The sequence below is a fragment of the Mustela lutreola genome, chromosome 4 (assembly GCF_030435805.1).
Source record: "Mustela lutreola isolate mMusLut2 chromosome 4, mMusLut2.pri, whole genome shotgun sequence".
Taxonomy (NCBI): domain Eukaryota; kingdom Metazoa; phylum Chordata; class Mammalia; order Carnivora; family Mustelidae; genus Mustela; species Mustela lutreola.
Genome location: NC_081293.1, coordinates 70477920 through 70503616, shown reverse-complemented (window position 1 = coordinate 70503616; position 25697 = coordinate 70477920). Strand labels below are relative to the sequence as shown.

The window sequence follows — 25697 nt, the reverse complement described above, 5'->3', positions numbered from 1 at the left end:
AAGGCTCTGTGCCCAGTAACCACACTGTGCCTACAGAAGGTAATCTGTTCATGTCAGACTGTGTGGCTTCCAGCCACTTATGGAGACCTACTAACCATACATTCGGAGCGAAATCGGGATAAAAATACCAATACGATGGGATCACCCTAAGGATCACCTGAGGTTACCCTAAGCCAGGCACACCTATAAACACCTGTATTTTTATTTATAACCCACGAAAGCAAAATGCATGGAATTTATGAAATACAAACTGATAATCTTGGATTATGAAATAACTTATTAAATTTTTGGATTGAAACTGATTTAAAGACACAGCAAGGGTCACTGGAGGCTAGGATACATTCATTAAAAATGTCACAGGCCACATTTCTAAGTGAGAAGAACACTGTAGTGACCATATCCAAACTAAAGCTAACTTTGTTGAATCTCAAGGTATTTTTTTACAGCCAGTAAAGAAAAAGGCATTTTAATTTATTTGTACCTAACTGAATAAATGTACCTAGATAGAATAAATTTAAGAATTATTGACATATGCAGGCAGGTACCTGGTAAAGGGCTGTATAGCTCTGTGTTTCCCTTTTAATTACTGACATAATGATGGCATTAAAGTCCTGTGTATAAAATCAGTAAATGTCACAAAGCTCAGAGGGATATATCATACATTTAATGATGAAAGGCAGCATTCAAAATCATTTTAATAAGTCAGAATACCAGGTTATATAATGATGTATTTTTACAATAATATCTTTAATTCACTTTGTTGGTATCAGGACAAACAACAACAATAACAACAAAAACCACCTTAATTACCCATGTACACTAAATGGCTATGAACATTCATATGAAAATATAACAATGACATTTTGATGAGTAAAGGATGGGTTTATACACCGACACTGTAAAGGGATTGCAGGGGCAGTAAAGTCATACAAACTTCATATTCATTAATAATATCCATGCAGAGATTGGTGGACTAGAGTGAGCACCATTTTATAGACAGCTGAGAAGTCTGAACACCTTGAGAAAGTGTGACAAAAATTGAGGATATTTAAGCTAAAAAATGCAAGATGCATCAGACAGCTGAATGGTTATTTTGAGAATCTTTACTAGTTTATTCATTGTAGTCTCAGAGAGCAGAAAGAACCACAATGAATAAAAATTTCACAAAGCGTGGTTTTTTTCTTCAGTATAAGTAGTGGTTTTGTATTAATCCAAAGCAGCACAGAATTGAATGGACCATCTCATAAAGCAAGCCCATCCCTGAAAATCTGCAGCCTTGAGGCAAAAAGATCATTTCAAAAGATTAGGTCTATTTTTACTATTAGTTTGAAAGTGTTTTCTTTAATAGATTTTTAAGGCAAGTCCTGCGTATTTCAATTGTAAAGTAAAAAACAAAAAACAAAAACCAAGCAACAACAGATAAATACCCCCCCAAAATCACAAAGACAAAACAAAACAAAAACATGTATTTGTACTGTTACCATGGATTTTAAAGGAAAGTCACGCATATTTCAATTGGAAAGTAAAAAACAAACAAAACAAACCAAAAAAACACCACAAAGACAAAAACAAAAAACAAAAAAATAAAAAACAAATACTTGTACTGTTAGCCCTTGTCACCCATTTAGAAGACAGGTGAATTAAATTCTTCTAAAGTTACTTATCTTCTAAATATTACAAGAGACCTATAAAACTGTTTCCTCTCAAGTTGGAGCACTATATTGAGTGGGAGCGTGGGAACGCTGGGACAGAGAGGTCACAATCTTTGCAAGAAGGGAAGCAAATGCACATTGCGCTGAGCCCCTACTTAGTCCTGTGACGTGCCCATAAATTAGACATAACTAGGTCACTTGGAGCTCTGGCCACTTTTAACTTCAGCTCCCTATGCAACTGTGAGTAACATGGATAGGCCTTAGCTTGCAATAAATCCTAAACATAATGGATCACATTGAAGGCCAGAATTCCCGGCGGCTCATATAACACACGTTGTAATCTCGCCTTGGAATGGATTCTATTCTGCTGTATAAGAAGGTCATAAATATATCAAGTACAGTTCTACAGTCAGTGAGAGTTGAGGGACTACAAAATGCTTAGGAATCTGTTAGGGAAGTTTTAGGTTATCTTTCCTACCTGCTGGCAAAAAAAAGTCCTGCCAATTTTTTCTTCCCCAATTCTCTTAAATTGCTTCATACATAAAGAAGAAGAAGAAGAAGAGAATAAAAACACTGTGTATAAATTTTTGGGCTAATTAGTTAAAACAACTACCATTCACATATACCTAGACATGCCAAGTACTCTCTCAATTTAAAAACGAATGTTTAACAGAATATATGAATGCATATTTATGTTAACCTTCCTGTGGGTATGGGTCTTGATATGCATAACTTAAGTTTTGGAAGGACACATACCAATGGTGGATGGAGGTTATCTCATGAGTGGGTCTGAGAGTAGAAAGTAAGGAAAGAAACATTTCCAACAAATATGTTGAATTTTGTAATGTGAAGGAAGACAAAAATGAAAAATTTTATTATGAGTTTTTCAGACAATCACTTACAATTTAACATGCAGAGTAAGGTTTCTGTAAGAAATTTACTAATGTGAACAGTGTTGACTATAGCATTCATCTTCAACCCCAGGAGAACTGAGTTTTCTCTAGAAACCATGGTATTTAGAGGCCTTATGGTTTAAAAGAGAAAACAAATTTTTAGCCAACCTGTATAAGACTTGATTTTATTTTTCCTAAAACGAAGGCCAATTTTATTCAGTCCTCACCAGAATGAAAGGATTTTGTCATGATTTGTCTTCCTATGTATTTACTACCTTTACAAAATGAAAAACCTTCATTATTTCACAAATCAACTGGAAGACAGGGAAAGGAAGTAAGATACATTATGTTGCAGAAATTTGTTTTGTTTTTGTTTTTAACATTTTTTTAATTTATTCATTTAAAAGAGATACAGAGACAGAATGAGCACAAGCAGTGGGAGAGACAGAGGGAGAGGAAGAAGCAGGCTTCCTGCTGAGCTGGGAGCCCAACCTGGAATTCAATCTCAGGACCTGGAGATCATGACCTGAGCCGAAGGCAGATACTTAACCATCTGAGCCACCCAGGTGACCCTAGAAATTAGTTTTAAACAATGAAACGAACTTAAAGGAAATGGCTGGCCAGAGTTATGAGTGTCCCTCACAAATGGAAGTTTCAAAGTACATGATATGTTGACATAAGTTGTCTAAAGAAGAAAGTGCCAACTTGATAATATAATTAGGATAATGTAATATCTAGAGAAATCTTTCATAATCAACTCTTAAGGACTTTCAGTTTAGTTAACTGTATTTATTAAATTCATAATTTAGTGTAGTTTGGGATTAATATGAAGCAGTCCTTGTGCAGTAAGCAAATCCCATAAAATTGATATGACATGAACACAAAAATAAAGCAAGACAAGACATTTTGAAGGCTTTAGAGTTTAGAGCAAGAAACTACATACCAGTTTAACATGCAGAAATCTTTTATGTAAAGAGTGGCATTTAAGGCATGTCTTCGTAGTAGATGACATTCAACTGATGGCAGACGGTAAAGGTAATTTTTAGGCATAGATTAAAAAGAGTACCAGGGAGGGGCCCCTGGTTGGTGTAGACAGTGAAGACTCCACTCTTGGTTTCAGCTCAGGTCTGATGTTAGGGTCATGGGATCAAGCCCCACGCCAGGCTCTGCACTCTGCATGGAGTCTGTTTGAGTTTCTCTCCCTCTGCCCCTCTACCCACTCTCCCTCTCTCTCTCACACAAATCAATAGATAAATCTTCAAAAAAAAAAAAAAATCAGAGAGTACCAGAGAAGGCCTGACTACAATGAGAAGGCATCTACCAAGAAGGTTGGGACTGTGTTTGGGGCACTGAAGGTACATCAGCTTGGATCATGATATATGGTGAGAGGACTGTGAGGCAATTGTTCCACAGTCCAAGCAAGGACTGAGAGTCATTGTGCAGCTGTGCTGTTGGCCACTGAGGCCTGCATGCCATAGAGGAGAACATGGGCAGCCCGTGATGACATGGTTGCTGGCCAGCGGCCAGAAGTCAAAGCTCAGCTAAGTGCAGCTGCCAGCTTAGAGTCTGGAAGATGAGAAGGTGAGATGTTTGGGACTTCCATGAACATGATTTCCCTCTGTTCAAAGTTTTTAAAAGTTTGCCCAGAGTTTTGCGATAAGTGTAACAGGACTGTGCCAGAATCATATTTTTCTTTCTACTATTGTTTTAATTTATCCGTGTCATTATGACCATGACTATCCCATGCCCAAAAGTGATGAGGGGATATTGGTCAGGTGAGACACTCCTTTGGATTTCAAACATCTCATGTGATGCTTCTTCATTACTGAGATCTACTTTACATGCCAGACAACATATTTTGGTTGTTTTATCATTTAAGACTCTTCATTTTACACCTTTGTATTCTTTCTCTCTCTCTTTTTACTGCAGGAAGTGTAAGGAACTTCAGTAAACAGAAATAAAAATAGGGAATAAAAAAATAATGACCATCAGAGCAAGACTTATGAACCAAGCTTGAAAGCTGTCCAAGGCTCCTATGTATACCATATCATAGAGAAGTTCTCTAATTAAATGCAAATATGGGAGGCTTGAAAAGCTTTACATTTTATTTTAATGCTCAGAAATTTCCATAAAGCTCATTTGTTATTTTACTTATTTTTACCATTGAATCTTAAAATATTTACTTATATATATTAGATTTTCTTTTAGTTCTATGCAGCCATACTGTTCAAATACTCCCATTAAGAGATAATTTATGGCCTCAATGAACAAAGTACAGAAAACATGATTCATAATTCCTTCTTGGGGAAGCACAGTTTCCCCAACCACTGCAGAAAGAACAAGTGGAAATGAACATGAATCTAACAGGTGGGGGACAAAATTAAAAATGCACAGAGGGTTCTGATCTGCAGGAAGAAGAAAATGCAACATATAAACAGAGAAATGTGGTGATTAGAGATCATGTGGTCCAAGAACACGTAGATTCCTCTGTCCCTGATATACTGGCAATATTTCTACTACTACTACTACTACTACTTATTCTTATTTTTATTTTTTTACAATTTTATTTATTTATTTGAGAGAGGATGAGAGAGAGAGATGGCATGAGAAGGGGGAGGGTCAGAGGGAGAAGCAGACTCTCTGCCGAGCAGGGAGCCTGAGGTGGGACTTGATTCCGGGACTTCAGAATCATGACCTGAGCCAAAGGCAGTTGCTTAAACAACTGAGCCACCCAGGTGCCCCACATTGGCAATATTTCTAAAGTCAAATTATTTTTCATGTCTATGATGTTAATATTCTTAATATTCTTCACCCACTGACTTGAGCTCATTTGGAAGCATTTTTGTGCCATCCTTATAAGCCAAAGAACTTTGTGTAAAATCAGAATCTCCTTATGCAATGATCTGAATATTCTGTCCCTCTAAAATTCATATGGGGAACTCCTAAGGCCCAATAAGATGGTATTAGTAGGGAGGGCTTTGTGCTGACTGACAAATATGTTTCAATGCAGAAAATATTCAATGTTAGGTGTGATTTAAAAATGTATTACTTCAAAAAGGGAAACATACCTTTATTATGTTACCTATAAAAAATATTTTGGGGAGATGAAGGTAAGAGGCAGAATTTCTAACATCCGGTGAGTTTCATCATCTACTTCTTACTTCCCTTTAACAACATGAATCAGGTGATCAGGTGATGAGATTAATACCTTTACAAAAGAGGCCTTAGAGAGCACTCTGGTTCTTTTCCAGCATGTGAGATTACAAGAAGTCTGTAACCTGGAAAAGATCCTCCCCTGGTCTTGATGGCACCCTGGTTCCATACACTTAGCCTCTGGAACTATGAGAAATGAATTTCTGTCATTTCTAAGCCATCCAGTCTGTGGTATTTTGTTATGGCAGTCCAAATGGGCTAAGACACCTAGAAGAGCTTCATTGTATTTGAAAAGCTCAGTGGAAAAAAATTTCACTAACATAGTATTTCCAGAGCAATTTTCTCCTAAGAAGTGCTAAAATAAATTCTAACCTAGTGATGTAACACAGAGTTTTGGCAGTTGTTATTAGGGTCAAACCCTGATTGTTGGCTCTGTTTTGCTACTCAGAACATTCACATTTTTTGTTATGATTCATTATATTCACAGAATGAACAACGCTCAGAATGTTGGCAACCACCTAAAGAACTTGCATATCAGGAATCTCAGAAAATGCAGAGGTAGGTATGCTTATATCAGAAAATAGAAAGATTCCAAAACACAGGCTGTAATAAGAGACAGAGGACATTACATAATGAAAAAGAGGTGATCCAATGAGAGAATATAACATTTGTAAACATTTACGCAGACAATATAGGAGCACCTAAATATATAAAGTAAATATTAACAGACCTAAGGGGAGAGATAGACAGCAATACAATAATAGCGGGGGACTTTAATGCCCCACTTACATCAATGCATGGATCATTCAGACAGAAAATCAATAAGGAAACATTGGCCTTGAACAACACAGTAGACCAGATGGTCTTAGACACATACAGCCTATTCTATCCAAAAGCAGTAGAATGTATTTCTTCTCAAGTGCACATGGAGCATTACCCATGATCAATCACATGGTAGGCCACAAAGGAAGCCTCAATAAATTAAAGAATGTTGAAATTATAGCAAGTGTGCTTTCCAACCACACTAGTGTGAAACTAGAAATCAATGATAAGAAGAAGCCTGGAAAATTCACAAACACATGGAGATTAAACTACATGTTATTGAACAACCAACAGGTCAAAGAAAAAAATAAAAAGAAATTTTAAAAAATAATACTGTGAGATAACTGAAAATTGAAATACAACATACTCAATTCACAAGATGAAGGAAATGGAATTCCAAAAGGGAAGTTTATAGGGATAAATGTGTACAACAAGAGACTAGAAAAATCTCAAATAAATGATCTAAGCTTATATCTCAAGGATCTAGAAGAACAAATGAAACCCAAAGTTAGTACCAGAGAGAAAATAACAAAGATCAGATAAGAAATAAATGAAATAGAGAATAAAAGAGACAACAGAAAAGGTCAACAAAAACTAAAACTAGACAAATACACCACAAGAAGAGAAAGCCATCAAGAACTGCAAACTGACTTGATGTCCAAAATAGATTTGTTTTAAAAATAATCTCCATTTATTCATCCAGTAAAACCCTACGCAGCCAATAAAAATGATTATATATATACATTCATCCACAAGGATGGAGGTATATTACAAGTCACATTTAAAAAGCAGGCAGAAGGTTGCCTGGGTGGCTCAGTGAGTTATGCCTCTGCCTTCGGCTCAGGTCATGATCTCAGGGTCCTGGGATCGAGCCATGCATTGGGAATCTATGCTCAGCAGGGAGCCTGCTTCCCTCTCTCTCTGCCTACTTGTGATCTCTCTCTCTCTCTCTCTCTCTCTGTCAAATAAATAAATACAATCTTAAAGAAAATAATAAAAAATAAAAAAATAAAAATCAGGCGAAAAAGGGCACCTGGGTGGCTCAGCCAGTTGAGACTCTAACTCTTGGTTTCAGCTAACGTCCTGGGGTCCTAAGTCTGAGCCCTGCATTGAGCTCCATGCTCAGCGGGGAGTCTGCTTAAGATTCTCTCTCTCCCTCTTCCTCTGCCCCTCCCCTCCATGCTCTCTCCCTTTAAAATAAATAAATAATTCTTTAAAAAAACCACGCTGAATGTATTATATACAGTGTGATATAAAGACATATGCTAACATATGTGCATATATATGTGTATATATATATACATATATATATATATATATGCTTGAAATAATATACAGCAGGATGCATATTAAATACTTTCCTTAAATGGAAGAGCAATTTTTGTACCTATGCTTTTTATTTTCTGTTATTTCTACCATAAGCATATATTATTTTATAATTAAGTAAAATTAAAATTTCCTGTTGTGATTAGATTTGGACAAAATGTGCTGATGTACCACACTCTTTTCCTAGAAGCAATAATCTATTCTTCACATAAAAAAGATGGGCACTGGGTTAAGAATTTTCAGAAAAAAAGCCTTTAGACTTTGATGAATAAAGCCCTAAAAAGCACTGTGGCATCAGGGAAAGCAATTCACAAGAATTTCAAAAATTCAAAGGTTAATGTAGGACATTGTAAACTGCACTGATGTAAGAGATTGTATTGAGATTTATTTTTTCTGAGGTACGTGGAGATCACTTTCTATTAAGGGATTTGGCAGACATCTAATAGCTAGGGAATGCATTAAGACCACACAAGTTACAAAAAGGAAAAAAAAAAAAAAAGACTACAGCAAATTACTCCAGTGGGTTGGGATAGATATGAGTACAAATGCAGTAAGGCAGAAGGGTGCCTGGGTGGCTCAGTGGTGCCTTGGTTCTATCTACAATTCCTGATTTTGAGATGGAAGATCCTCTAACAATTTGAGAGTAAGGGAAGTAGGAAGATGCATTAGTCAAGGCAAGATCTCTATCCCTGGGTCTATGTAACCTTTATGGTGAGTGAAACTCTTGAATTTGATGGCATATCATTTATTCATATGGAAGTAAATTTTTTCTTGAGGAATGAGTCCACAGATTTTATCAGAATCCTGGCCAAGTGCTCCCCCTCCCCAAAATGAAGACTGGCCAACAAATCCAGGAATCAGAGTGGATTTCAGCCTAGTCCATTACTACCTTGACTTGTGGAAATTTAATACTGGTAAACAGCATAGGGTGAGTTTCCAAGAATGTATTTTTTAATGATCAGTTAATCCCTGATATGTCAGTTTCTTGACATCAAACTGTTCCCCCCCTTTTTTTGTCACTCTTTAACTCGATGGTGCCCTTTACTGGCTAGCAGGTCCACACCTCACACTGTTACGCTTATTCTTCCTGTGCTTCTGGCTTCTTCTATGCTACTCTTTTTACTATGTTTATACTTAGACTTCTAACTCTTTGTTTAAATCCAGCTCCCACATTTATCCAAGAATTCCCTGGCACCAAAACCCAACTATTTCGCAGCATGGCTTCCTAGTTAATTAGCTGAGTGGACTTAGACTTTCTTCACCTAAGCAGAGTACGTGAGAGCAGTAGGCTAGCAAAACTGACAACAATAACAATAAGAAACAGCAACAATGATACAGAACAAAACAACAAGCAAACAAAAATCATGGAAGGCTAACCTAAGATAGATAACATTTTATGTCTTTAAGAAAGAATTTTTTTAAGAACTCTTACAAAGCAAAAGCCATCTATCTTCTATAGGACTGTATAAAATAAAAAATGCAGAAAGGGCGCGATATCACAATAGCATGTGGAGACAAATAAATAGCATATGGAGACAAATAAAAAATCACCCTCATTGCTTTACTGTTCTCATTTCCCCATCAACAAGTGCTAAATGTTAGACTGGCTGTGTCTAAACGTATCGCACAGTAGACCATGAAAGAAATAATCAATTAGCAAACCTTTAAGATTCCTTCCACCTCTAAAGTCCAATGATTCTGCGAAACATTTGTATGCAGCAAACTCTGAAAACTGCTATATTTGAAGCATGTGCTGTGTCTAGGGAGCCTTGCCTTGAGCTCATATGAACTCGCAGCCTGTCTTTATTTTTTTTAAAGATTTTATTTATGTATTTGACAGAAAGAGAGCGAGAGCAGGAACACAGAGGGAATGGGAGAGGGAGAGAAGCAGGCTTCCGGCTGAGCAGGGAACCTGATGTGGGACTTGATCCCAGGACCCTGGGATCATGACCTGAGCTGAAGGTAGATGCTTAATGACTGAGCCACCCAGGCACCCCTCGTCCTCTCTTTAGCTACTGTCTTCCTGTGATCTCAATGACTGTGTTTGCAAAATCAACATACTGCACATATGTGAACCTGTGATTTGATTTTTATTTATAGATTCTTCTGTACAATATTCACTTTATAATTAATATCCTTTAGGTGTCCTTGACTCCAGCATCTTTAGCTAATTCAGGTAGGTGTCTGCTGACAACGCTTTAATTTACAAAATATCTTGGCAAGTGTAACTTGACCATAACATTCCTAATTGAAAGGGGCATTTTAAGTAGAAGGAGATAAGTTTTGGTTACTGTGTTAAAAACGAACCCACAAAAGAAAACAGCCGAGATGATTCTTTAAGTGATACTTGTTTTTGCAATTATTACCTGCAAGTCAGTCCTTGTTCAAGCGTATTCCCACAGTACTGTTTTTCAGTTTCACTAATATCCAATAAATGTTGCCCTTACCAGAAATAGAAAAATAATACTAGGGAAGTGGATACTTATCTTTCCAAGTAAAGATAATTTTTGGTGCATAATATAAATAATGTTTTAGGTTGGAGATACAGATCCCAGTTTATTTATACTGAAGGATATCCTTTCTTTCTACTCAAAATTCAGACCCAGAACTTGTGCTTTTAATCTCAAATGAAACAAAAAATGTTTTTAAAAAAGAAAATGATTTGTCAGCAGAACAGTAAGTTATTAGAATTAGCTATTAGGTTAAGAAAAGGAAACAACATAAAATAATAGTGGCCTAAAAGAGATACATATTCTATAATTCTGCTAATAGGTTACAATATAAAATGCATGGGACATAGAGATGAATGGTCCTGATTAAGGCCAGTACAGGATGCCTGTAGGTAGCACAGTGGGGACACTCTCCCAGCTTGCCAGTCTGGCCCATTATCCAGACTGCTCTCACAAAACTTAAGACTTTGAAGATAAATTAAGCCAAGACAAGATAGCAACTGTCCTTATTCCATTTTACACCTTCCAGGTGCCCATCCTGAATTGTGAAGTGTGGTGTAGAAATGATGGGTTGTGATAGAAGTACATAGTGAGTGTGTGGAGGGGAGGGGGCCTTGAGGCAGACTTCTTCTCCTACATGGACCCCGATGATCCCACTTTCCCTCTCCACTGTGCCTGCCTTCCATGACTGTGACCATGGCTCTGTCAGTGTCCCTGCAGCCCCCAAGAGGACAGAGAGAGCCCATCCTGGTGGGAGAGTCCTGTGCACAGCCCACCTCACAGCCAAGCTCTGAGAGACTCTGAACTTTAGATGTAAAATAAATGAGGGGCCCTCCACCCTACACTGTATTGTAAAGTGAATCATAAATTCGAGAGAATCAGGTTCACCAAGTGCTGAATGCCTAACATTTAGATTTTATAGTCTGGAAATTCGGGAGTAGGCCTGTTGAGATGTGCTCCTAAGGTCCCCTATAATGGCTATTACAGCTACCACAGGGTGCGCCACACACACACACACACACACACACACACACACACACACATACACGCTTCTCTGGACCCAAGACTGGAATGCAAAGTTCTCTTCCTCAGAAGAGAAATAGTCAATGATTTTGGCAACTTAGCTGTTCTTCATAACAGAATACCTGAGTTATGCTGCCTTAATACCTAGGTCCCCTGCCACCGATGGACTGGCAAGGTGCCAGGAAACTCGTGCTCCTTCTTTGAATGTCTTTATAGTGCAGGAAGCACAGGGACACACACTCAACCCTCAACCCATGACTGCCTTTTGTGAGACCACCTCCTGTGCTCAGCCCATCTCACCGCATCCTCAAGCAAACCTGAGCTGCATTCCCAGACTCTGTGTGGGTTCTCGCCTTGCTTCTCCTACTCTTCCAACTCTACCCCCAACTTGTTCCTGGATGTCAGGGGGAAATACAATGGATCTCTTAGACACAGACAATCCCTTCCCTCCTTATTTTTCCTTCCAGGAGTTTAAAAAAAAGGGGTTTTTTGTTGATAAACATAGAAAATCATGTCCAATTCTATAGAGAAAGTTTGATGTTCTATCAACAAACACATGCAGTTACTTATACCACGATAGGTTGTGACATGGGAACAAAGGAAAAAAGAGTCACTAACGTCTCTATCCAGAACTCGGCCCGTGCTGTTCAGAAAGAGCATTTGCCTCACAGGGTCCAGCAACACCCAGTAATCCACATTGTCCTTTAAGGAAAGTTCAATGGTGGGGTCTGGTCCTCCAGCAGTCCCTTTGATCAGCATGTTATCCACCAGAATTGTACCTGCAGGCCAAAGACAGTTATTTGAAAACATGCTACTCATACGGATTCTTGAGCAAGATCATATTCTTAAACCCCAGGTGACTGGCAAATCCATTTTCAAGCAGAAGACATTCAGCATAATATTTGGCATGATATAGAAAGTGTCTTGTCTCCAAAAGGCGAGATAACCTTTATTCCACTATTTATAAATGATATTTTTGGGAGATGAGGGTGGCAGGCAGAGATTGAACCACTTGGTGAGTTTCATCATCTATTTCTGGTTTCTCTTTGGACAATTTCAAACTGTTCCCCCTCCCTGTCCATCACTCCGCACAGGAGTGATCACTGGATTTCACCCCAAACAGAAAGGAAATGCCTGAGATACAGAGACTGATCCTTCAGTTCACTCAGTAAGACTTCTGATATGAAAAGAGACAGCCTGAAAATTACAGAAAGGATGAAAAGGAAGAGATAAAGTAGCAAGATCTCCCATGATGAGAACTGCTTCTTTCTTTTTTTTTATCTTAGCGCAAATCCATAAAACGTAAATCTTAATGTGAAAGACAAAACCAGTGGGCAGACATAAGACAGACTTCATTCTTCTTGCAGACACATCTTGAGTGCTTGATCAAAACAGCACAATGTGGGCGCCTGGGTGGCTCAGTGGGTTAAGCCGCTGCCTTCGGCTCAGGTCATGATCTCAGGATCCTGGGATCGAGTCCCGCATCGGGAATCTCCGCTCAGCGGGGAGCCTGCTTCCCTCTCTCTCTCTCTGCCTGCCTATCTGTCTACTGTGAACTCTCTCTGTCAAATAAATAAATAAAATCTTGAAAAAAAAAAAACAGCACAATCTTCCAATGGAACTTTTGGGTCCTAGCTTTCTTACTATCTTTTCAACAGGCTAAATTGTAGACATGCGTTGAATGAGTTGAAATGACAGCACATCTCTAACCTTGCCTATTTTGTTAAAAATTCCATGCATTCTGCAAGTTGGATGCAAACAGCAGTGATGTGATTCAAATCCCATTTTTCCCCCCATATAGCAACAATCCCTCTGCCAAACAATAATGCACTATAGCCTAGGGCAATCATTTTCAGCCAATCCATTTTATTAAAATTATGGCATCCAGAAGAGATGGGGCTATACAAATAAAAATGTACCCTCCTAAAAACATTAAAATAAATGGCATACATCTACAGAACTCATTGCCTTAGGAGAGCATACAAGAATATATAGATAATCCATAAATATAAATCTAGCTTGAATAACAATGCCAAACGTATCTAAAGCACTTTCTTAAGGCATGGAATTGGCCTACATGTTACATCGTTGCAGAGACACAGATAAAAGGGGCGGGGCCTCTTTGCAAGATTTTCTCAGCAAATTAATAGTAATTAATAATAATTAAAGCTATACTATTTTTCTTTGTAACAGTATTATCAATGAGCTTCATCTGTCTGAGGAATGTTAAAGGAAACCATCCTTTTGTAGCAATAAATCTGAATTATGTTTAAACACATATTCACACGCCTGCGTTTCTGAGTGGCAGATTATCTCCTTCTACTTTATTCACATACTAGTACACACACCTGTAAATAGGGAGTGAAACTGATCCTTCTATTTTTTATTGAAATGGAAACTAGATTCCCTACAGAAAATATGTCCCAAAGTACAACCCGACATCGATGGCATTTTCTGACCTGGGAACGTGTTCGAGGCCTAAGTACACACTGGTTTCAAAGCACATCACACCACTAAGCTTTGAAAAATGATTTCATAAGTAAGTCAGTCTGTTATTAAGAAATTAAATTAGGGTGCCTGGGTGGCTCAGAGGGTTAAGCCACTGCCTTCGGCTTAGGTCATGATCTCAGGGTCCTGGGATCGAGTCCCGTTTCGGGCTCCCTGCTCAGCGGGGAGCCTGCTTCCTCCTCTCTCTGTCTCTGCCTGCCTCTCTACCTGCTTGTGATCTCTGTCTGTCAAATAAATAAATAAAATCTTTATAAGAAATTAAATTAGATTCTATTTCCCAATGAAGAAAAAGACACAATAAGGTACAGCAGGAGATAGGCTAACAGCATTCAGGCCTGGACTCTGCCATGCATTGTAGCAGAAGCAGCAGGCTTCCTGGGACATGCAGAGGGAGGGGCAGGGAGTCCCCCTCTGTGGTCCAAATGGATCATAACCAGAGAAACTTGGGATCGTTATGTTAATGACAATTAACACAGTGAAACTGAATCTGTGTATCTGGACTTCTACTTTAATGATGTTTAATTTTCATGGAGAAGATCCAGCTATGTTTTCTGGCTCCCTCCTCAGCCCTGTGCTCTTCCATGACCAGAACTCAGCAAGAACTGTTTCAAGGGCTAATGTGCCAAAAAAAAGCAAGAGTTTCACTTTTCTTTCACCAGAACACAGCTTCATGTCACTAAAAATCCCTCCATACTCTCATAAGCCATGTCATCTTGACCGAAAGTTTGGAGAAGAGAGAGAATAGAGCACAGCTGAGGGAGGCATGAGGTAAAGAGCACTATTTATTAATTTTTAAAGAAGAAGGAGGAAGAGAAGGAGATGTTCACTCTGGGTTCCCTGGAGAGCCCCATCTCCACCTTCCTCCCAGCAGGACAGGTGATACCTAACTGAGGCCAACTGAGGGTCCATGTGCAAGCCAGTCTTGGGGATGGCCCTTCTCATGGATCCAGGATTTCCATCCTGGGAAGCCTGTGTCCTGAGCCAGTGCTGGACATTTGGAGAGAGCACAGTGCTTTGGTTCTTCTGTTGTTTTGCAAGCTTCCTCCTTTTCCAGTAAAACCTTCTGTTTAATGTGATATTGAAAATCCTGTCTCCATTTTAATTATAAAGACACAGCTACATGAAAAATGAAAGGATAGGATACACAAAGCAACAGTAATAAGAAAGCTGGATGGCTCCATTATTATCAGAGAATAAACCAGAACAGAAGATATTTTTAGAGGTGAAGAGACATATTTCATGAAAATAAAGGGATCAATTAATCAGCAGGTGTTAACCCAAAAGAGATCTATCTTGCAGAACACAGTGCCCAAGACGGGATCCCTCTTATATGAAAGTTTTCTTTTGTCATAGTAAAAAAATGACTGCAGTCAGGAGAAAGGAATTAAATGTAGTTCGATACTCATGTCATAGAAGTTAAGAGAGAGCTGGCCCTGGAACTGGCAGACTCCAATCCTGGATCCACCCCTTACTAACCATGTGAATGTGGGTAGACTACTCAACCCCACTCACCTGTAATTTCTCTTTGCTAAAAAATCTGTAACACCATATGTAGGTACCTGAAAAAAAAAAAATGTGTTCTGTGTGTTCTACTGTCAGGGCACTATCCAAAACTACAATTTAAAAAAAAAAAAAAAAAAAAACAAGCAAACAAACAAACCCCAAGTATAATGCAAAACAAAACAAAAAACACAATAAAAAAGTAGAACAGTTAAGAATTTAGTGATTTTTCACCAAACATCATAGTCATTGTTTTCCGGCCTCAAACATTGGGGTTTGTGCTTCTTCCTTCAGAGAGTAGGTATTTAGGGGTGCCTGGTTGGCTCAGTAGGTTAAGTATCTGACTCTTGATTTGGCTCAGGTCAGAATTTCAGGTCTACAGGATTGAGCCCCACGTGGCACTCCATGCTCGGCTCAGTGAAGAATCTGTTTGAGGATTCTTTGTTTCCATCTCCCTCTGCCCCTCCTGCCTACATGCTTGAACTCCCTCTCCCTCTCTCTCTCCAAAATAAATAACTTAATCCTAAAGAACAAAAAGTAGGGATTGAAGGTGATTTGGTTCTAAATAGAGACATTTTTTCATCAAAATTAAAAACTTGATCCAGTTTTTAGCTATCTTCATTTATCTATTAATTTAGGTCAGAAAAATAAGTCTTCAATTGTTTCCACTATATCCACAGCTTCTCCAGATGGACAGATTATCCATCAGTTGTAGACACCAGTGGGGACTCTACATGCACTAAGTAAGGAGGCTGCAGATCTTCAGTTTTTTTCTGAAGATCTTCTTACACAGCTAAATCTTTCCTTTTGATTATGAACAAAGATTTTCCAGAATATTTCACAACATGAGTATACTGTGAAATAACTTATGAAGCAATACCATTTCCTCATTATAGCAAGGCCATTCCCTACCTACCAGTGTGCATGAGGTAAGTGGCACCAAAGAAGAGCCTGGTAGGTTGTAGCAATGACTGAACTCGACAATGTGTATGAAGTACTAATTGCAGTCCTTGGAACAGAATGAAGACTTGAAAAGTTTAAATTTACTGATGTTGATGTTGCCAACACCATTTTGAAAGAGAAACTATCTGAAGCTAAAGCAAAGTGACTGATTTTATGTCCCAGACTTCTTTACAAATAACATCTACTGTTCATTTCCATAGCTAGGTTATTATGTTTGGTTAATGCATGGGCAAGGCAGCAGTCTGGAAGAATTTATTGGGACTCAAATTCCCAAATAATCATTCTAGGAAGTCAGAAGGTAGAGAGAGAATGCTTTCTGTAGACGAAAGCGTAGAGAGAATCTCTTACATCCAACTGAGGGCAATCTGTCCAGGCCTACCATTACTAGGGGGTTGTACCCACTCTTTCCATTTCCTCACCACAGACAATTCTGATTTTTCTCATAAAAACTCAGATTAGATTTGATGCCAAGAAGGGCTTACTAGTGGCAATCTTTAGATTGAACACTTTCTACTCAATTTTATCACATGTTTGCTTCTATAGGAACTCAAAGCAAACACACACACACACATATGCACATTAAATTACATATAAATAGATATTATGTTATTATTATTTATATTTATAATATTGTTATATTGTATTATATATTATATTTATATTTTTATGCAAACTGTATGTATCTATACTAATATAGTATAAGTAAAAATTAGATACTTAATATTTTTCCTGTGAAAATTATTTGCTTCTTTCGATAGGCATTATAACACAAATGAATTGTTCTCTAAAAATTCTGTGGAGGTGGGAGTGGGAGGGGGTACATTGCTTTCCTAATTAACCTAATTCAACGAAGCCAAAAAATTAAGTTCTACAGGGAAAGAGAGTAATTGACTGTTTGGGTTCCTTCCAAACATTAAAATAAAGAAAATCACTCTGTCCAGAACCCACTAGTTGTTGCTATAAAACAATTAATTATTCAAAGGTATATAACCAATATGGATTGCAAAAAATCTCTTGCAACAACCTCTCCCCAGTTTAAGCCAATTGGCAGAATGATCAGCTACTGCATCATCTAGCCAGAAGGATACACTGCATGTTACTGGCTACAAATGGAAACATAAGCAAAGCTACCAAATGCACATTATGTGACTGAAACAAATTTGAAATCAAAAAAGTAAAAAAGTAGCAATCTGTAGCTTTTCAGTGAGGTTAACCAATAAACACTGCCATGATATACATCTGGATTCCAAGATTAACAGGCTAAGCAAAACTCTCATCAAGCTCAAATCTTTGTCAAGACTTTCCATTAGTTTCTTGGGAGTAGTCCCTCCATTTCATTTTTTCACATTTCTGGGACTACAGTTATATAAATTACTCATTCCAGCTCAGCCTACATTCTTCTGTAGCTAGATTATTACTTGATAAACTCCTAAAGGGAAGAAATACATGCATGTTTGGTAACTTCATAAAAACCTAAATTTTGAAGATGGCAAAGGAGCAGCAGGCTGAGATGACATCAGGTAGCAGGAGATCAGCTAGATAGTTTATCAAACCATTCCCAACACCTAAAAATCCAACAGGAGATCAAAGAGAGGAAGAGCAGCCATTCTAGAAACAGAATGTCGACCACTATGGAGAAGTGAATCCAAAGCAACAGGAAGATAGACCACAGGGGGGAGGGACTGACTCCCGGCAAGCGGCAGAGCAAGGGAGCACAAAATCAGAACTTTTAAAAGTTGGCTCCACTGAGGGACATGGCTCCAGAGGCTAAGTCGGGGTGGAGCCCATGTGGAAACAGCATGGTCTCAGGTCCCGCAGGGTCACAGAAGGATCAGGGGTGTCTGAGTGTAGCAGAGCACGCAGGTATTAGAGCAGGGACACTGGCTATAGAGATGGAGCGAAGGAGAGAGCTCTCAACTCAGGGGTTACCTTAAACTGTGATCTATGGCACAGTCAGGTCACTGCTCTTTGAGCAGGGACCCCATAAGTGGCAGATCTGGGGACACCCCCCAGGAAGAGCGGCAGGGATCTGTTGGGCTTGGAGACTCCAGGATGGCTGTGTGTCAGAGATAGAGATGCTTGGTCACAGGCTGGGTGAGCTCAGAGTATGGCTGGAGACCATGGAGGCGGGAGTGATTGAGTGCTTTTCTCTGAGGGCGCACTGAGGAGTGGGGCCCCAAGCTCTTGGCTCCTCTAGGCGGGAGACTGGGAGGCTGCCATTTTCATTCCTGTTCTACAGAGCTCTATGGATAGTGTTCAGGGAACAAAAGCTCCCAAAAGCAAACCTGAGCAGATTACTTAGCCCAGCCCCTGGCAAGGGTAGTGCAATTCAGCCTCAGGCAAAAACACTTGAGAATCAATACAGTAGGTCCCTCCCCCAGAAGATCAGCAAGAAATCCAGCCAAGACTAAGTTCACTTATCAAGAAGAACAGCAGAATTCCAGAGGAGAAAGCAAACCATGGAATTTATGGTTTCTTCCCATGATTCTTTAGTCTTGCAAAGTTAATTATTTTTTTTAATTTTATTTTTTTCTATTCTATTTTTTTAATGTTTACTCTTACCTCTTTTAATGTTTTTTAACTAGTTTATCTTAAAAATACCTTTCAAAAAAAACCTTTTTAAACCTTCATTTTTAGGGATGCCTGGGTTGCTCAGTTGGTTAAGCGGCTGCCTTCGGCTCAGGTCATGATCCCAACGTCCTGGGATCGAGTCCCACATCGGGCTCCTTGCTTGGCAGGGGGTCTGCTTCTCCCTCTGCCTCTGCCTGCCACTCTGTCTGCCTGTGCTTGCTCTCGCTTCTCTCTCTATGACAAATAAATAAAATAAAAAATCTTAAAAAAAAACCCTTCATTTTTATAGTCATATTTTATCCTTCATTGTATCTAACTTTATTTTTGGTACACACATAGGGTTTTTTCTTCTAAAAAAAAATGGGATACAACTTCTTCTAACAGATCAAAATATACCCTAAATCTAGCACAGGGCCTTGTGCTAGTATCCAGCCTGAGCAAATTCTCTCCACTTTCTTTTTCTTTCTTTTCCCAACCAACTTATCAACTGCTTTTTTAGAATTTTTTTCAAAATTTTCATCTTTATAGTCATATTCCATCACTTCATTGTGTTTACCTTTATTTTGTGTGTGTGTGTTCACACACACGTATGTATACATACATACATACATGTATGCATGTATATGTATGTATATATACATACATATTATGTATTTTATATATATATGTTTTTTTTTTCATTGTTTAAAATTTCTTTATTTTCTTCTAAGAGACCAAAATACTCCCCAAATTAAGAGGGTTGCTCTGGTCTATTCACTAGTGTAATATATATATTTTTCTTTTCTTTTTTTTTCTTTTTAATTTTTTTTTCCTGACCTTCTTTTAACACCTTTCTTCCCCCCATGATTTGGGGTATCTTCTGATTTGGTTAACACACATTTTCCTGGAGTCTTTGCCACCTTTTAGTATTTTATTCTGTCCTTCATATATTCTTATTTGGATAAATGCAGAAAAACTCTGGACAATGCAGAAAAACTCACCACAAAAAAAAACAAAGAACAAAAACCAAACCAAACCAAACCAATCCAATCCAAACAAACAAACAAAACACAAGAGGCAGTACCAAAGGCTAGGGAACTAATCAATATGGACATTGGTAATATGTCAGATCTAGAGTTCAGAATGACAATTCTCAAGGTGCTAGCTGGGCTTGAAAAAGACATGGAAGATATTAGAGAAACTCTGTCTGGAGAAATAAAAGCCCTTTCTGGAGAAATAAAAGAACTAAAATCTAAGTAAGCTGAAATCAAAAAAGCTATTAATGAAGTGCAATAAAAAACGGAGGCTCTTATGACCAAGATAAAAGAGGCAAACAAGAGAATTAATGATATAGAAGACCAAATGACAGAGAATAAAGAAGCTAAGCAAAAGAGGGACAAACAGCTACTGGACCACGAGGGGAGAATTCGAGAGATAAGTGATACCATAAGACAAAAAATTAGAATAATTGGAATTCCAGAAGAAGAAGAAAGAGAGAAGGGAACAGAAGGTATATTGGAGCAAATTATTGTGGAGAATTTCCTTAGTATGGCAAAGGGAATAAGCATCAAAATCCAGGAGGTGCAGAGATTCTCCATCAAAATCAATAAGAATAGGTCCACATCCGGTCATCTAATAGCAAAATTTACAAGTCTTAGTGACAAAGAGAAAATCCTGAAAGTAGCCTGGGACAAGAAGTCTGTAACATACAATGGTAAAAATACTAGATTGACAGCAGACTTATCCATAGAGACCAGGCAGTCTAGAAAAAACTACCATGATATATTCAGAACACTAAATGAAAAAACACGTAGCCAAGAATACTATATCCAGCTAGGCTATCATTGAACATAGGAGAGATAAAAAGTTTCCAGGACAAAGAAAAACTAAAAGAATTTGTAAACTCCAAACCAGCTCTACAGGAAATATTGAAAGGGGTCCTCTAAGCAAAGAAAGAGCCTAAAATAGTAGACTAGAAAGGAACAGAGACAACATACAGTAATAGTCACCTTGCAGGCAATACAATAGCACTAAATTCATATCTGTCAATAGTTACCCTGAATGTAAATGGGCTAAATGCCCTAATCAAAAGACACAGGGTATCAGAGTGGATAAGAAAACAAAACCTATCAATATTCTGTCTACAAGAAACTCATTTTAGACCCAAAGATACTTCCAGATTTAAAGTGAGGGGGTGGAAAACAATTTACCATGCTAATGCACATTAAAAGAAAGCTGGGATGGCAATCCTTATATCAGATCAATTTGATTTTAAGCCAAAGACTATAATAAGAGATGAGCAAGGACACTATATCATACTCAAAGGGTCTGTTCAACAAGAAAATCTAACAATTTTAAATATCTATGTCCGTAACAGGAGAGCAGCCAACTATATGAACCAATTAATAACAAAATCAAAGAAACACATCAACAATAATACAATAATAGTAGGGGACTTTAATACCCCCCTCACTGAAATGGACAGATATTCCAAGCAAAAGACCAACAAGGAAATAAAAGCCTTAAATGACACACTGGACCAGATGGACATCACAGATATATTCATAATATTCCAGCCCAAAGCAACAGAATACACATTCTTCTCTAGTGCACATGAAACATCCTCTAGAATAGATCACATCCTCGGTCCCATATCAGGTCTCAACTGCTACAGAAAGATTGGGATCATACCCTTCATATTTTCAGACCACAATACTCTGAAGCTAGAACTCAATCACAAGAGGAAATTGGGAAAGCACCTGAATACATGGAGACTAAAGAGAATCCTTCTAAAGAATCAATGGGTCAACCAGGAAATTAAAGAAGAATTGAAAAAAAAAATCATGGAAACAAATGATAATGAAAACACAATGGTTCAAAATCTGTGGGACACAGCAAAGGCAGTCCTGAGAGGAAAATATACAGCAATACAAACCTTTCTCAATAAAGAAGGTCTCAAATACACATCCTAACCCTACACCTAAAAGAGCTGGAGAAAGAACAACAAAGAAAGCCTAAACCCAGCAACAGAAGAGAAATAATAAAGATCAGAGCAGAAAACAATGAAATAGAAACCAAACCAAAGAAAACAAAAACAAAACAAAAAACAATAGAACAAATCAATGAAACTAGGAGCTGTTCTTTGATAGAATTTATAAGATTGATAAACCCCTGGCAAGGCTTATCAAAGAAAAGAGAAATGACCCAAATAAATAAATTCATGAATGAAAGAGGAGAGATCACAATCAATACCAAAGAAATAAAAACAATTATAAGAACATATTATGAGCAACTATAGCCAGCAAATTTGACAATCTGGAAGAAAAGCAAGCATTCCAAGAGACATAAAAACTACCACAACTGAACCCAAAGAAAGAGAAAACCTGAACGGACCTGTAACCAGTAAGGAGACTGAAGCAGTCATCAAAAATCTCCCAACAAACAAGAGCCCAGGGTCAGATGGCTTCCCATGGAATTCTACCAAACATTAAAAGAAGAATTAATACCTTTCTCCTGAAACTGTTCCAAAACATAGAAATGGAAGGAAAACTTCCAACCTCATTTTCTTTTTTTTTAAAAGATTTTATTTATTTATCAGAGAGGGGGGGGGGGAGAGAGCGAGCACAGGCAGATAGAATGGCAGGCAGAGGCAGAGGGAGAAGCAGGCTCCCCGCCAAGCAAGGAGCCTAATGTGGGACTCGATCCCAGGACACTGGGATCATGACCTGAGCTGAAGGCAGCTGCTTAACCAACTGAGCCACCCAGGCGTCCCCCAACCTCATTTTCTGAGACCAGCATTACCTTGATCCCAAAACCAGACAAAGATCCCATCAAAAAAAGAGAATTACAGACCAATATCCTTGATGAATACAGATGTGAAAATTCTCACTACAATACTAGCCAATAGGATCCAACAGCACGTTAAAAGGATTATTCACCATGACCAAGTGGGATTTATCCCAGGACTGCAAGGTTGGTTCAACATCTGCAAATCAATCAATGTGATACAACACATTAATGAAAGAACAGGAAACTTATGATACTCTCGATAGATGCTGAAAAAGCATTTGACAAAGTACAGTATCCTTTCCTGATCAAAACTCTGCAAAGTGTAGGGATAGAGGGTACATACCGCAATATCATCAAAGCCATCTACAAAAAACACAGTAAATATCATTCTCAATGGAGAAAAACTGAGAGCTTTTCTGCTAAGCTCAGGAACACTGGCAGGGATGTCCATTATCACCGCTGCTATTAAACATACTACTAGAAGTCCTAGCCTCAGCAATCAGACAATAAAAAGAAATTAAAAGCATCCAAATCAGCAAAGAAGAAGTCAAGCTCTCACTCTTTGCAGATAATATGATACTTTATGTGGAAAACCCAAAAGACTCCATTCCAAATCTGCTAGAACTTGTACAGGAAATTCAGTAAAGTATCAAGATATAAAATCAATGCACAGAAATCAGTTGTATTTCTCTACGCCAACCACAAGACAGAAGAAAGAGAAATTAAGGATCAATCCCATTTACAATTGCACCCAAAACTGTAAGATACCTAGGAATAAACCTAACCAAAGAGGCAAAGAGTCTGTACTCAGAAAACTGTAAAGTACTCATGAAAGAAATTGAGGAAGACACAAATAAATGGAAAAATTATCCATGCTCATAGATTGGAAGAACAAATATTGTGAAAATATCTATGCTACCTAAAGCAATCTACAAATTTAATGTAACCCCTATCAAAATCCCGTCTATTTTTTTTTTAAAGAAATGGAACAAATAATCCTAAAATTTATATGGAACCAGAAAAGACCTTGAATAGCCAGAGGAATATTGAAAAAGAAATCCAAAGTTGGTGGCATCACAATTCTAGACTTCAAGCTCTCTTACAAAGCTGTCATAATCAAGACAGTATGGTACTGGCAGGAAAACAGAAACATAGATCCATGGAACAGAATAGAGAGCCCAGAAATAGATGCTCATCCCTATGGTCAACTAATCTTTGACAAAGCAGGAAAGAATGTCCAATAGAAAAAAGTCTTTTCAACAAATGGTGGTGGGAAAATTGGACAGCCACGTGCAGAAAAATGAAACTGGAGTATTTCCTTATACCACACAGAAAAACAGACTCAAAATGGATGAAGGACTTCATTGTGAGAAAGGAATCCATTGAAATCCTTGAGGAGAACACAGGCAGCAAGCTTTGACCTTAGCCACAGTAGCATTTTCTTCCTAGAAACATCACCAAAGGCAAGGGAAGCAAGGGCAAAAGGTGAACTATTGGAACTTCATTAAGATAAAAAGCTTCTGCACAGCAAAGGAAAAAGTCAACAAAACCAAAAGACAACTGACAGAATGGGAGAAGATATTTGCAAAAGATATAGCAGATACAGGGCTAGTATCCAAAATCTATAAAGAACTTATCAAACTCAACATGCAAAAAACAAATAATCCAATCAAGAAATGGGAAGAGTACATGAACCGATACTTCTACAATGAGGACATTCAGGTGGCCAACAGACACATGAAAAAGTGCTCAACATCACTCGGCATCAGGGAAATACAAATCAAAACCACAGTGAGATACCACCTCACCTAGTCAAAATGGCTAAAATTAACAAGTCAAGAAATGAGAGACATTGGCAAGGATGCAGAGAAAGGGGAACCCTCCTACACTGTTGGTGGGAATGAAGGCTGGTGCAACCACTCTGGAAAACAGCATGGAGGTTCATCAGAAAGTTGAAAATAGAGCTACCCTATAACCCAGCAATCCGACTACTGGGTATTTACCCTAAAGACACAAATGTTGTGATCTGAAGGAGCATGTGCACTCAAATATTTATAGCAGCAATGTCCACAGTAGCCAAACTATGGAATGAATCTAGATGTCCATCAACAGATGAATGAATAAAGAAGAAGTGGTATATATATATATATATCAACCATCAAAAGAATGAAATCTTGCCATTGGCAATGATATGGATGGAACTAGAGGGTATTATGCTTAGCGAAATAAGTCAATCGTAGAAAGACAACTATCATATGATCTCCCTGATATGAGGAAGTTGAGAGGCAACAAGGGGGTGTTGGGGGCTAGGAAAAGATATGAAACAAAATGGGATCAGGAGGGAGATAAACTGTAAGTGACTCTCAATGTCACAAAAAAAAACTGAGGGTTGCCGGGTCGAGGGGGATAGGGAGAGGGTGGTTGGGTTATGGACATAGTGGAAGGTATGTGCTATGGTGAGTGCTGTGAAGTGTGTAAATCTGGTGATTCACAGACTTGTAGCCCTGGGCATAATAATACATTATAAGTTAATAAAAAATTTTAAAAAATGATGGATATTAAGGTTAACATTGAGGAGGGAAAAAACACAGTGCCCTCCTCAGAAGCTTGAACTACTGGGGGGCTGGCATAAATATTCATGAGAGAACTGTAAAATAATAGAATTCTATGTAATTGAGTGCTAAATTGTGTAATATAATATGAGAGGGTTTTCAGCTTTGGGTGAAGAGAGATCACTGAGGGCTTACAGTGTGAAAAAGATGATTTGAAATAGGAGGAGATACTTGGAAAGTTTGGAAATAACGGCTGAAGGGTTTCTACTGCAGAGTAGAGAATCATCAAGAAAAAAATGACAGAGATGACAGAAATCCCAACTGGTCTCTATTGGAACTGATATGTAATCCTTAGCTTCAAGAAAGTCCTTGTGTATTGGTACACAGAGCCCAGACTCTAACTAACACTGAGACCATGTAACTTTGTTGAATATAAAAAATGTGAAATTGTAATAAAGTACATCAAATGATATAATTTCAAGAATATGGATGGCTACTCTGAATTCCTGAATTGTG

General features: G+C 38.1%; 1 protein-coding gene across 1 annotated transcript in view; it reads right to left on the bottom strand.

Moving 5' to 3' along the window:
- Positions 1 to 25697, bottom strand: part of PCDH15 (protocadherin related 15) — a 723362-nt gene that overhangs the window by 535830 nt on the left and 161835 nt on the right. The window contains exon 4 of the mRNA XM_059172504.1: positions 11938 to 12098. Within this exon, the coding sequence (XP_059028487.1) occupies positions 11938 to 12098 (161 nt within the window). The remainder of the gene's footprint in view (positions 1 to 11937; positions 12099 to 25697) is intronic.